The sequence below is a fragment of the Phaseolus vulgaris genome, chromosome 6, assembly GCF_051622355.1.
Source record: "Phaseolus vulgaris cultivar YP4 chromosome 6, ASM5162235v1, whole genome shotgun sequence".
Lineage (NCBI taxonomy): Eukaryota > Viridiplantae > Streptophyta > Magnoliopsida > Fabales > Fabaceae > Phaseolus > Phaseolus vulgaris.
The window spans coordinates 34,212,021-34,226,853 of NC_143503.1; the positions used below are offsets into that span (position 1 = coordinate 34,212,021).

The 14,833-nt window shown below is 31.4% G+C and overlaps 3 protein-coding genes across 5 annotated transcripts; 2 read left to right on the plus strand and 1 right to left on the minus strand.

Moving 5' to 3' along the window:
- The first annotated feature begins 3,959 nt into the window (after nt 1-3,959).
- On the plus strand, nt 3,960-5,469 carry LOC137832464 (uncharacterized). Of its 3 annotated transcripts, none has more exons than XM_068640637.2 (2): nt 4,137-4,803; nt 5,022-5,469. In XM_068640637.2, exons 1-2 carry the CDS (start codon nt 4,242-4,244, stop codon nt 5,120-5,122), a joined length of 663 nt encoding a protein of 220 aa, XP_068496738.1. In that variant the 5' UTR covers nt 4,137-4,241; the 3' UTR covers nt 5,123-5,469. The 3 variants fall into 3 exon arrangements, with proteins under 3 accessions (XP_068496737.1, XP_068496738.1, XP_068496739.1); XM_068640638.2 differs by having other exon boundaries at nt 4,139-4,803; nt 5,000-5,328; XM_068640636.2 differs by having other exon boundaries at nt 3,960-5,328.
- A 1,055-nt stretch (nt 5,470-6,524) lies between these two features.
- Nucleotides 6,525-8,744, minus strand: LOC137832465 (pentatricopeptide repeat-containing protein At3g62470, mitochondrial). The gene has a single exon (XM_068640639.2). The coding sequence runs from the start codon at nt 8,668-8,670 to the stop codon at nt 6,754-6,756; it is 1,917 nt and encodes a 638-aa protein (XP_068496740.2). The 5' UTR covers nt 8,671-8,744; the 3' UTR covers nt 6,525-6,753.
- Nucleotides 8,745-11,577: 2,833 nt separating this feature from the next.
- On the plus strand, nt 11,578-13,006 carry LOC137832472 (uncharacterized). The gene has a single exon (XM_068640661.2). The coding sequence runs from the start codon at nt 11,780-11,782 to the stop codon at nt 12,839-12,841; it is 1,062 nt and encodes a 353-aa protein (XP_068496762.1). The 5' UTR covers nt 11,578-11,779; the 3' UTR covers nt 12,842-13,006.
- Nucleotides 13,007-14,833: the final 1,827 nt, after the last annotated feature.

Consider the following 14,833-nt stretch of genomic DNA (forward strand, 5'->3'; position numbering starts at 1 on the left):
CAAACTTTTGAACTATATATAATCTCGATTTCTATATACTGTGACTTAATTGTAACTTAAGAAGTTGATTCAATACACTGGCCAGATATTTTATATATGGAAACATTTTCAACCCTGTCAACATTAGTTATCCACACTCTATTACTAATGTGGACCACAACAGTGATTTCAAATAATAATGTTAAAATTATCTATAACTAACGTTGACAGTTATGTCTTTTTTTAATAATAGAAACTGTCACTTATGAATATAAAAAAGTGATATACATGACTGTGTAAAACTAATTTGTGTGTCTAGGTTTCTCTTTTTCACTTTTAAAACATGGTATGTTTGGGAGGAACTTTTTATAAAATAAATAAACAACATAAAGTTTTTTTTTTCAAAAGTTGAAATTCATTTATTACGTTAATTAAAATAAAAGTATAGATAGAGTAAATAAATAAATTTTAACTTAAATGAATTGATTTTATTTTATATTTACAAAATATAAGAAGAAAATATCTGTTCAAAAGATTATCTATATACCACAAAATAAAAAGATAGAGGGAAAAAAGGAGAAAGAGGAAAACCACTCATCTCATTGTCACAAGTAGTAACAATAAGTCACCCGTTAGAGTTTTTTTTCTTGAAATTTTTTTGGGGATAATGCATAGTAAGGCGAGAATACATTTAATTGGTTTCCTTCTTTTAGTCACTACCCAGGAACGATGTCACAATCAATCATTAAATAATGAAATTTTGAGATATTTCAGAATAGAGTAAATGAAAAACAAATCCTAAGATTTAATAGTTTTTTTTTTTCATCTTAAGGGTCCAAAATCAGTATACCGTTAGCAAGAATAATATATAGATAATTTTATTCAAATATATAATCAGTTAATAACTTCTTTAAACTGATCGATTATTCATTCATTAATACTATTATAATATAGTTATTAAATAGTTATTTTAGTCTTCAAAATATTATTTTTCTTAAGATTGTGTGTTTTTTTTTTATGTAATTGAGTGTTTTTTTGTCATTTCATTTTATTCTTTATCATTAGAAAAATTGTTAAAGCTAATGTTTGTGTATATCATTACAATAAAATCATAAAATAAAAACTAATTTTAAGAGACTAAAATAATTAGTTACAATAGTAATTAGTTTTTAAATTTGGTAGAAAAATTTAGAGACTATTTAATAATAATAGAAACTAATTTAGAAACTATTTTTTTTTAGTTTTTAAAATGGTCTCTAATTTAGTTACTATTGTAACTAATTATTTTGGTTTCTAAAAATTGGTTTCTATTTCATGATTTTATTGTAGTGTAGGTAACACATCTATTATTCTTTTAATCCTTAAATTAATTACTAAGTATGATGTTAACGTTATAGTCTCTAAGCTTAAATATTTATTATTATTTTAGTTCATAAATTGATAACTTTTTATTTGACATATTGAATTTCAATTTAATAACTACGTAGAAGAAATAGTATATATTGAAAAAGAGAATTTCACAAAATTGAACTTAGTGTCCGTAAAAAAATAATGAAAACAACAAATAGTTGATACTAGTTTATGATTAGTGTCTATCTCGCGTCAATAAAAAATATTAACTCTTTATGAGTGTAGATAAAGAAATTATATTTTGATAATCAAGATAGTTGTATACACTTTTTTTTTTAAATATAATAAAAGATAAATTTTTAATTAAATAATGTGAAAAATGATTAAAATAATAATATTTAGAGTTGTGGGATGGGTGTAAAAAAATACTCATGGTTATGTAAATAAGGGAGATGAATGTAGATAAATGAAATGAGTATGAATGAGAAAAATAAGGAGAAAATTGTTAAAGAAGAAGATGAATGTGGATAAAGGAGTTGAGTATGAATAAATGAGATGAGGAGAAGAGTGTGAATGAAAGAAATAAGTGTGTGAAAATATTTACATTAAAAGTAAGAGAGAAAAACTATAAATGATAAAATTTGTTCTCTTTAAATTTCAACATTTAAATTAAAAATAATTTATTATTACTATTGGCCACTATAAGGCATACAATAGCATATAAATTAGTGTGAGCTTAAATAAACATTAAGGATATATTATATTAGTATATTCTAATCTAACATATTACAAAAAATTAAAACATATTTAATACTACTAGATTCGGGTTTTTTTTAATATTAAAACGTATTTACACATTATATTATTAAAAAATTTATAAATATTTTATGTTAAAGTTAGTTTCGTCAACTCTAATAATATTATATTTTGAAAGTTATCTTCGTGATTTGAGTGCTTGTATTCTAGGGACCCAAATAATTTTCTTTTAAATTTATACAATTAATTTAAATGATGGTTTATAATGAACAGTATGAAAATATACCCCTCTCTACATATCTAACTAATTATTTGAGATCATTTTTCTAAATAAGGATTTTCTAATGTTTTTAAGGAAAATAAAATTTGATGAAAATTTCATTCGGAACTTTGGGCTTTCTACGTACCAAAAATAGTGAAGCGGAGATATGGCTAGGAATAACGTGAGAGGGAAACTCCGTCTTCCTAATTGATTTTAAAAGACTCGTTTGAATATTTTTTATAAATATTTAAAAAAAGTGAGAAAATTAAACAAATTTTCTATAAAATAAAATTAATTTATAAAAAAATCATATTAATTTTTCTAAAAGATAATTTTTAAGTAATGTATAAGATAATTTAATTCACAGACAGACTTATACGTTTTATTTTTTCAACAAAAAGTTAGTAAACATACCTTAAAATTAAAAGCATAAACAAATGGAGAAAATGAAACAAAGGCATGAGATGCACGTGGGAATTAGGCTCCTCAGTAATCCCCTCCTCGTTTAACAACTTTGAATAATTGAATTTGTGACAAAAACATGGTAGAATATACATACGTTTATTATTAGAATATTCCAAATATTCCTTTCTGCTAGACCCAACAACTTCATTGTGGAATATATGTTATGTGGCTGAAGCCGCAGAAACTACAGAAAAGACCACTCAGTTTTTACGACCATATCACAAAAATCATTCCTATCCACTCAAATTACTTGTTTTTTATGTTTGGACGAGAGAACAAAATTAATTTGACAAATTAAACTCAATTTTAGTGCTTCTGTAGTTGTGACAAATCATAGACTCAAAAAAATATAGTAATATTATTGAAAACGTGTAATTGGTATAAAGAGAATGTGGAGTGATGAAAGAAATTAAAGAAGATAACAGACAGAAAAGAATGAAAAGAAGAGTGTTACTGTATATAAAAGCCATATATTATACAATTAGGTACAGCACACTTGATGTAACTAAATAATATAATTTGACAGCAGCATGTTATATTATTATAATCACGTGAAGTTTAATTTAACATCAATTCATAACTACCTGAAGTGAATCCCAATCTGGTTCTTTATATGTAATTGAGCAAATTTTAACTGCACAGACGAAAAAAGGAGCATGATATTAGATGTGGGTGAAATATCAGAAACAGTTTTAAATATCAAATGAAAATGATGTTTATGGAGTAAATAAATTGGCAAAACCTGTTGAATGAATAAAAAAGGCACATGCATGGTACCTTTCGTCAAAAAGTGTTTCTTTTTCAAAGGCTAAAATATGTGAAGTGCTAGAAACTTAGCATGAATATTGCATCTAATGCCGACCACAGTAATAGGCTTTCAATTTTGTGTAGTTTGGAAGCAACTGTGAATTATTGCTATTGCTACTGCTAACGCAATTAGTTTACACATGAAAGCTTTGATGCAATCACCAAACCAACAAGAAAGAGATGTGACCCAAAAATGTCAACATCTAAGAGAACAGAAAAAGATTGGTAACAGTGGTTGATATCGACCAGTGGCCAACCTCATATCTGGCTTTATCTAGTATCATTCATAATTCTGTATTTTGCCATAAATAACCTTTGCTTTTGCCTCTTCTCAAAGCCATCCCATTCCAAACGCTTTCATTTTTGTCCAAAGCTAACGTTTTCCCCTTAGGAAATACGAATATTAAACAACCAAATCATACGTTAATTAGAAAATGTCTCAAATCTAGAACGTGTAAATTATTGGTTGAGTTCTTCTCGTGATTTCAAGGTTCAATGAGGGTAAAATGGTCCTCAAGGACATAACATAATTATATAATATATCTTACTACCATGTCTTGACAGTTTCTGCTAATACAATTCTAAAGGCTCAGCTGATTTTCCAAAGCTACCATCATTCATCATGGATGCAGAAGAAGTCTTCAACCTCTTTGATTCATGCTGGTTTGGGCATCAAACTTCGAAGGAACACACAAGTTCATCAACACCAACAAATTCTCATGAAAATTCAGATCATCAAATAAAAGAAGAACCATCAGAACCAATGCTTTTACGCTTACAAAGCACTCACAGCAGGTCCATGAGCGACCAGTTGAGTTCCATGACATGTTTCAAGGATGATTCTCTTTCCCCAGATTCAGTTTTCTCACCAAAGCTCCAAACCATTCTCTCAGGAAAAGATGTCACAGACTCAGAAGCACAGGTGCAGCATGAAGTGTTGCCTAAGAAGAGGGAAAGGAAGAAGAAAAGGCAAAGCAAGAGTTTGTCAGACCTTGAATCTGAGGAGTTAAAAGGGTTCATGGATCTGGGGTTTGTTTTCTCAGAGGAAGACAAGGACTCAAGTCTGGCTTCAATCATTCCTGGCTTGCAAAGGTTAGGGAAGAGTGATGAGGAAGAAGAGGATTCTGATGGGTCTGCAGTCCAAAGACCTTACCTCTCAGAAGCATGGAAGGTTCAAGAAAAAAGTAAGAAAAAGAACTCTCTCGTGAATTGGAAAATTCCTGCTCTGAACAATGAAATTGACATAAAAGATAGTCTCAGGTGGTGGGCTCATACTGTTGCTTCCACAGTTAGATGATGAAGTTTTGTAATTCCAGTTTTTCTTTTACTACATATTTTGCTTATATCTGAGAAATTTTGTTTAACTTTTTGCTATAGCAGCTTTTTGACCTTTTTCCATCAGGAATTTCTGGAATTCCACATTGTAATTTCAGACCAAAGGAGGGGAAATGCATCTCAGCTTTTAAGATCATTGTAGGTCACAGACAACTTCTGTTGGAGTAGGTCCATGTCAAGTTTAAAATTTTGTACTTCAAATTTAAGGCCACAATGCTCACCCAACCAAATATCAGACTCTCCAACCAGAAAAAAGGTTATACATAATTAAATGACCAACTCATTCGGCTTTTTCCAATCACTTTTGTCCCCTTCACTGGAATGTATGAAAAATGAGGACACAATTAATATCATTTCTATTACACTGAGCAAAATGAACATTTGTTGGTTATATAGATTGATAAAAGTTTATCAATTTTAACCTTTTTTTTCATACAGTTGTATGTATTCACTGTATTCAATGACTATTGTTATAGAGAAGTTAAATTTAATAAAGCAAAAATCTGTTAAATGTATAGTATTGGTAAGATCATGGCATGCTGATTGGCAAAACAATACTGGGAAAAGTGTACTGCCGATGTTTAAATGTTTCTTGTTCGGTAATTTGAGAGGATCCAAGCATAAGGAGAATTGTTGTGCAATTGCACAACCGGTTGACTTTTCATCTCATGTCATAGAAGAAATTACCTATATGAAAATAAAATCCTCAATTATCATTATTCTCCTCTATACCCTTTTTAACACCTTTCAATTTTTTATTTTTTATTTTGAATTTTGTTACCATTTACCAATGGAATAGTGTATGGACAAGTTAAAAAGGCATTAAATTTGACTGGAATAAAATTTTAAATATTTACTACGAGGGGTAAATCTGTAAGCGTACTTTTGTTTTGGTTGCCTTAACCACATAACGTCAAAACCAACTTTTTCCAATTTTCAATAGATAGATAGATATGTTGGGTCTGAAAGTGGTATTGGAAGACCCAATTTGTTGGACCTCTATAAAGGTGAGTCTGGTTTAGTTACATAAATGCTGCTACATTTAATTATTTTCATCGCATTTAATTATATTATTTCAAGAATACTCTTCAAATGAATAAGACTTTATTTTAAATTAATCTTTTCTTAATATTAAATTCCAATACAGAACATTTCTTAAAAAGAAAATTAAATGTGATTTGTAAAATTATTTTTTATCTGCTCATAAAACCCTTTTAATTTTTTTAATAATTTATAAAAATACATTAAGTCTTTCGGAAACAAAATACAATCAACACTTTTTTCTCAGGGAACAGGAGGATTAATAGAAAAATATTGTACAATGATATAGAATTTTTCTGTAACCTTTATCCTGGATAATACTTTTAGAACAACAAATTAGGTAAGAGATCCAATCAACTCATAGGTTCATTGAATAAAAGTACAACAAAAAGAACTGATGTAAAACATCATCTGGTAAACCAGCTACTGTTTGCTCCAGTATTACTGTAGAGCAAGCTATATATTTTCTATATTCAGAAATATCAATTGTGTTGCTTACTGCAATGTAAAACAGCAAATAGACAAAGACTTAACAAGGATCAGCAGGATGTTTCATTTAAACTAATACATGCCATTATACAACACAACAAACAGCAATTTACAAAATAAAGAACATGGGTTTTTTCTTTTTTGAGGGAAAGGACGAAAAGAATATCATACAATAACTAGAATTCAAAGAAGATTGGTAGCTCAGTGTTGCTATATCCTTGGACCAGAGAGGTCATTGGTCCTTGGTCACATTCAATTCAATCAGGCAATCATATAAACTGACTAGCAGATTTTGTAGGCTCTCTTCTCTTGGCGTTTTTCTTCATCGTGTCAACCCAACTAGCTAATACATTAGACACTTCAAACTTACCTACAAAATTCATCTTTCTAGCTAACTCCTCAAGGATGACAGTATTCCCAGTTTTAGAAATATCAGAAGCAAATTTGTTATAATCAAGTTGAGGAGCTTTCATCCCCTTCCCTAACATTTCCTCTAAATATCTACATGCGTCACCAGACCTGTCCTGTCTTATAAGCCCACCAATGAATACAGCGTAGGAATTATCATCAGGACAGCACCCCTTCTGATGCATCTCATCCCAAATTACTTGACCCATCTCATAATTTTTTGTCATAAAATAGGATTTCATTATCATGTTGTAGGAGTGAATGGTTGGTTCGATGCCACTTTGAATCATTTTCTTGTATATTCTTACTGCATCATCTGGCATATGCTGGCTAGTCATCAGTTTTATCAAAGCATTGTAGGTCCTCCCATCGGGTGAACAACCTCTTTCCCTCATTTCCTTCAGTAGATTGTATACCGTGTCCATTTTCTTCTGCCTCCCAAACCCAGTGATCAAGCACGTGTAAAGTGCAACATCAGGTTGGCACCCTCGATCTACCATATCATCAAAATATTCTATCGCTTCTCCCGTCATCTTTTGTTTGCAGAAGTCCTGTATGATAATTGTATAACTCCGAACATTTGGTGAAGGACCTTTGGCCTTCATGATTTCAAATAGCTTGATGGCATCAGACTTCTTCTTACACTTCAACAACCCTTCAAGCATAACATTGTGTGCAACAATATCCGGCTTAAATCCCCCATCAATCATCTCATTCCACACCTTCCCTGCTTCCAGCAAGTTTTTCAACCTGCACCAACCACTGAGAAGTATGGTGTAAGTTTGCAAATTGGGTGTAAATCTATCTCTCAATTTCTCAAAAAGGGCTTCCGCTTCTTTACCGAGTTTTGCAGCGCCAAGACTTTCAAGCAAGAAATTAATCATATCAACACCCACTTTAAACCTATGCTTCTTCATCAGATCGAAGATCCCCACAGCCTTCTTCCTTTGCTTTGCTTCAGCAAAGGCTTTGATAGCAATGGAGAAAGTCTCCATTGTCAAAAGACCCTTCTGACCCATTTCCTCAAGCAATGCCACCATAGTCTCAAACTGTCTAGTCCTCCCAAGAACACTCAGCATGCGGTTATAAGTTCTGGAATCATGAACAAATCCAGGCCTTTTACCCGCCCAACAAAAGAACCGAAAAGCCGGCTTCCTAGCATGCTTAAACCTTTGCAGCACCTCCACAACCAAATCATGCGACAATTGAACCCCACATTCATCAAGAACCGCCTCCATGTTCCTATCTAACGCAAACAATTCATCAATCACCTTGCATACCCTATCAACCTCATCAGGATCTGCACAAGATTCACCACTAACACCTCTACAATCACAATCTTCCTCAACCCCAGAATCAGCATCACTAGCAAATGTCATACGATTGTTCAAAAACGGATTTTCATGATGAAAAGGGGAAAGGGGTAAAGCGGAAAAATACCCCAGATGGGGAATCAGCAGCTTTTTTTGAAAAGCAAGGAGTGGAGAGGGGTGTGGCAAAAGAAATGGAATTTGACAACGAGAATGATGGAAAGTGCAATTAGGAGAAGCACGAAGCAAACGAGACAAGGACAGAGAGCTACCACAAGGTAGGCGCACTTGCTCTCCTCCTCTTTGCGGTGGTCGTCTCCGATGGAAAGAGCAAAGCTCGGTGGCGGAGAAGACGCAGCACGGGCCATGTTGATGTGGCAATGGAAATTGTGTGAGTTGTCGCAGGAACAATGTTAAAGGTAGAACGTTGGAGGAGGTTCTCGCTGTGTGGCCTAGAGAAAGAGTCATCGAAGAGCCATTCACATCACAGACAGTAGAATTAGTAAGGAAGGGAAAAAAAAGTAGTGAGTGAAGTTAAGTGTTTGTGTGTAAATTAAGGAATATTGGTATGGCATTGGTGAGGGTGACGGGTTAACCCTTGATGGGCCCTTGGCCCAGTGAATTTCTCAAATCCAATCCAAAGTTAGTAAACAATAAAAAGCAAAAGATTGAATCCACTTTACTTATTTGAAATTTTGTGAATGACCAATTTTAATTTTTATAAAATTTTAATTATACGTTATTTTTAAAATTAAGTCATTTTAATTCATCATCAATTTATTATCGATTGTATGAAATGAAAGCTAGTGTATCCAGTTTGTTGTTAAACTTTATTAATAATATTTGACATGAACAATACATCGCTATAACGTACAACTACGTAATATTTTGTGTCGAAAATTAGATGACATAATAATCACACATCACAATTGCTTAAATTTGCAAAAATGAAACATCAAATATGCAATTAATTTTTTACAAAGACTAGAATTGCAAATTTATAAAATTAGAGACTAAAAGTAAATTAAAATTAAAATAAAGTACAAATTGTTTTTTATTGAAAAAAAAACAAAAACATGTTGGTTGAATCAATAAAAATCAAAATCATATAAGGACATAACTTTGAGTTTACTGTGAATATCAACATTTTGTTGAAAGATTAAATATTAAATACGTACACATTTTACTAGATAAATTATAAATATGTATACATTTTACTTCGTATTTGGACAAAAAAAAAACATTTGAAGGATAATTCAATTATATTAAAAAATTAAAATATATTTATTATAAAAAATACAAGATTTTTTTTTCAAATTTTTACCTAAAAGTTTAAAATTCTTCATACTCTTTTTTTTAAAAAAATTCATATTTATTCTTATTTTATATTCTTGACTTATTTTTATTCGGATATTATTAATTCGGCTTTTGTTGAAATGTCGTTAAATCAATTGAGATTATAATAGTTTAACATTAATTCATTTCAAGTTATAATGGATTAGTTGTCATTACTAAGATTAATTTTTTACCTACATAGATCAACATTATTTCTCACATAACACAAGTCAAGACTTTTTTTTGTCAATATATATTTTTCAAAAATCAATAATTTAACACAATTTTTTTTCACTTAATATCAACAAATATTATTTTTAGTTGAGGTCAGGGTTGCTTTTGACCAATGTTAATAAGAATATATAAGTCAGGATTATTTTTCAACAAACATTAATTAGGATTTTCTACATCCACCCATGAGCTATTTTCTTAACTCATTTCAACTACGGTACTGCTTTAGCAAGTGAGATGTGGGGAGTGATCTGGATTGCAGTGCTAAGTGAGTTGTGGAAGCATAGAAACAAGGTAATCTTTAATGGGGGAGTTGTCGATGGTTTAGAAGTGGCTGCTTTGGTTCAAGTGAAGACTTGGTCTTGGATTACGTCCAAGTCTCTCTCTGGTTTGTTCTCCTTTTCCGAGTGGTGTCTCGAACCTTTGGTCTGTATGACGATGGTTTCTTAAATTATTTTTTAGCTCAGTTTATGTGGGTTGAGTTAGGATTGTTTAGTAATTCTAGGAGTCTGGCGGTGTGAGTGTTGAGATGGAGTGTCTTAGGTATTTTATGTTTGTATAAGGGTTTAACCACCCCTGAAGTGGTTCACATTTATTTATTTTTTATTGCCGATAAAAAAAAAGGGTATTGTTTAAACATTAATGAGACTATTTTTAGGTTGATGCAAGTTGAATGATTTTAGTGAACATTGACATGCATTATTTTATATTGTTGAGATTATTTATCCATTATTTCTTATTTAAACAGTCTAAATTTTTTAGAAAGGAAGAAAACATTTTGGAATAAAATTTATTGTTTTCTATATTTTTTTGGGATAATTAAATTAGGTGTCACTCCTAGTGTTTTTTATTATGAATTAAAATTTAACTTCACTAACCTATCTTGGTATTTAACCTAAACTGTGATAATTAAAAGTCCAAAAGTAAATGATAATTTAAAAATTTAAACTTAAGAAAATAAAGTGACAAGACCAATATCAATCTTTAGTTAATCTTAACCTCCTGTGTATATTTTTAAGCTTCTCAAAGGAATTTGTGAGCTTGTTATGATGATGAGGGAATGTTATATTTTTAATTCTTTGGAGTGTATAGATTGCCCTCCTTGCGCCAGTTATCAAGATATGTATATACGATCCTTATTTTATAGTATTTCGCTTTGATGTATATACGTATGGAAACACTTTTATGTCTTATCTTATCCCAAAAGACAAAAAATGAAACAGTAATGGAGGAAAGGATAAAGAAAGAAAAGGACATGGATCTAATGAGACACGATTTACAACTGTAAGTAACGCCTAAACGTTTGTTTTTTTATTGAACTGAAACATCTAACCTAATATGCATCCTCGTTCTTAAAGATGATAACGTTGGAGCCAAGAGGATTATTGGGAGCTATTCAAATGTCCTTATTTGCTTTTATTTATATTTTATTGCCTTACACAAATGTGCAGTTAAATCCTGAATAGGAGATAACCATTTCTTAACGTAGCCATACAATCAAAACAGGACAACTTTGCATATGATTATCAGATTGTCACCATTCGTGACTGTGAAGGGATGATTATAACATAAGCATTTAAATTATCTCTGTCATTCTCAACATATCTTTAGCTTTAAATATCATATTTTTTTAATGACCATATTTTTCCTTTAAAATTGTTCTCTACAAAGTATTATTTAAGTTGAGGGATGGAAAAGAAGAAAATAATTTTGCATGATTAATAGTTCAGTTACATAAACTCTAAAATTTAGTAATATTACAACAACGATAAAGGGTGCGTCCTTTTGTAAAACTGTATCGATATCAACAACACGGCCTGCAATGGTGGCATTCTAAAATACACATAAATTATGTGCATATGTGTCATGCAGTTTTTGGCATGTTCTTATTTGTCCCTTTCAGAGAGATGAAAATGCTTGCCATATTATTGAAGCTTATAAACCATGTTCCCTTGAAGCTCAAAAGGTTCGGTAACATAAGGGCATGTTTTGAGATTTTAAAGAAGCAGAAATGGGAGCAATGAATGATGGAAACCGCAGCAGAAAGAAGTCATCATCAAGAGGGCACCACAGGTTTGTGGGGGTTCGACAAAGGCCATCAGGGAGATGGGTGGCAGAGATCAAAGACTCTCTGCAGAAGGTCAGGCTTTGGCTTGGAACATTTGACACTGCTGAGGATGCAGCAAGGGCATATGACAATGCTGCTCGAGCCTTGAGAGGTGCCAATGCTAGAACCAACTTTGAATTGCCTGAAGCAACTTCTGGTGATGCTTCTAAGCGTGGTGATGGTGGTGGTTCAACCTTTGTGCCTGATTGCTCTGAACCATTTTCTTTTGAGGATGTCAACGAGCCAGGTGAAGAAGCAGAAGGCCTTCTTGGTGCACTTAAGGCCAAACTGTTTGATGGAAAGAAAGGGAAGTTTCACTTTCCATTTCTTACTAATAGTGCTGCTTCCCCTGTTGTTCATTCTGGTTTGGTTTCGAGATCAACTCAGAATATTTGTTCTGCGGAGAAAGGTTTATTATTACCATCATCACCTAATAAGACTGTCCTCTCAAGTATGAATGGAACTGGAGCCAACCCTTTGCTTGGTGTTACAAGCACTTTAGCAACATCAAACACTTGTGCCAATAGCGTGGTTATCCCAAATCATGATCATGAAGGTTCTGTAGCAAGAAGTTTTAGAGTAGACACTCATCAACTTTGTCAAACGCCACCTGATGCAACATGGTTCAATGAAGTGGCTTATGAATTGCCTTGGCCTACACAATTTATGAGCCAAGTTCCTGATAATAGTAGCCTTATTGCATCCGCAGGCACCTTGGCATGGCCACTTTCTGGGGTAACCGAGTCCACTATTGATATGGCATGCCCAGATCAAGGGTCATCAAGTAGCAACAAAAGTGGCCAAATGATGAATATGGTGAACATGCAGTTACCTCTAGTTGGTGATGCAACTGAAGGGATTTGGACATTGGAGCAGCAACAATTTGTGCAATGTGAGAACAACAGTTGGTTTAGTTATAATGGCTCTTGGGATCCTCTCCTCTATATTCCCTCTGAGCTAGCTTGATTAGTGTTAAATATTGTTTGTGAAAGAAATCTTAAGTTATCAGTTCTTAATATGTCTTCATTTACTAATCATTCTTTAATTTTAACTTCATATTGTAGAAGACCCTTTTGTATGCTCAAAGGTTTAGCAATTTTCTTCGGTGGAGAAGTAGAATGCTGTGTTTAATTCTTCCTCACCTTAAAACATAAAACCATAATTGTTCCTTTGTAAGGCATTATTTTATTTATCTGTGACAAATCATGCCAGAGAATAATACTCCAAACAAAAGGCAACACAATTTTTCTTTTTTTAATATTTTTTATTATCAACAAAAACTTATTAAAAACTATATAAATTTATATATATGTCTCACTTTTTGATTTAATAAGTTTTTCTATAATGTTTTCAAAAAAAAGTTTTTGTAAGTTTAAAAATGTTGACTAATGATTAAAAAATTATTAAAAATTCCAGTGCCTATCTTTAATCATTCGTAAGCTCCATTGGATTTTTTTTTATTGAATGATTCGTTGACACCAGCTACTAAATTGATCAAATGCTTTATTTCTTTACACTGTCGTATATATAATGTTTCTTTTGAGCAAAACTTAGAAATGTTAACATTCTTTTCGTGACTTTGTCGCCCTTCTTCAAACATTTTTTTTTCAAGAACAAAAAAGAATTGCAAACTTCTATCTGGCTTGAATATAATTAAATTTTTATAAAAGATGATCGTGATTTCATAAAAAAAAAAAGAACAAAAACAAAAACACAGTTACTCAAGTCATTAACATTCTATAGTACAATTCCACACAGGTTTCTCAATATTAGTTTTCTTAATTTGGGGAAATCTGTCCCTAGAAGTATATGGTAGAGTTGGATCCATGACTTTGCTGAGTGTTTTGTAGAACTTTAATTTAAAGAAATAATAACTTATTTTTTAAAAAAGAGAGAAAATAAATTAAACTAAAAATAATTTATACCAATATTAGTTAGTACAAATAATAACAATCTATAATTGAAATCCTAGTGACATAATATATATCTCTTCTAAATTGAAGGAATATATGATATATGCTCTCTCCAACCATACCTTTCCTTTATGCCAAATATATCCTATTTTTAGGAAAATTTATTGTCCAATAATTCTTTGGTTCCACTATAGCATGTCCTTCGTAAAGTCTCTTGGGTGAAATTAAAAAAAAAAACTGGAATAATTGAAGAGGTCAAGCTTTATTCTATTTCCATGTCCAAATGATCATGATTTGGTTCGCTGAGATTTATATCACGAGGTTGTAGAGGGAAATGGATAATACTTAAATATTGAAGGTGAATATTTGTACTTTTTTTATAATAAATAAATATTTTAAGGATGTTCTAAGATTGATAAAATGTAAAGAGACACAATGTATAGTGAATGAAGGAGGCTTTATGTGCATGCATGTTTATAGAATGAAAATCCAGGTTGCACAGAACCCTGGTGCTCATTCTACAAAGAGTTCTTAATATTGAAAAGGAAGTTAATAAAGGAATCGTTGAATAGTGTGCATTCAATGGAAAGTGTTGCAGAAAAGCTTGAGGAAGGAAAAGGCAATTAGTAACAGTTGACATCTTAATTAATGTAATAGAATTTGTACCATTTTTCATCAATCATCTGTGACACATCCTCTCCACCAAGCCAAGTAGGCCATGCATGCATATGGAAATATTGGGTGGTTCCAGCATCAAGATAATATATATGGAATTTGCACTTTTGGACAGTCAAAGAATATATCATCTTATAATGAAGATATCACGACAGTTCTTTCCTCCTGCAAATTTCCTTTCAAACTTGAAGAATAGGAAAAGAATATTAGTTTTTCTTAAACAAAAATAATTGTTTTATACTTACAAATGAACACCTTCAAAATATTAACTCTCGAACACTTTTTACAAGATAATAATAAACTATTTCAAGAGAGAAAAAAAAAACAAGAGATTCTCAATATTTTTTTAGCCATAATAAATAAATTAAAT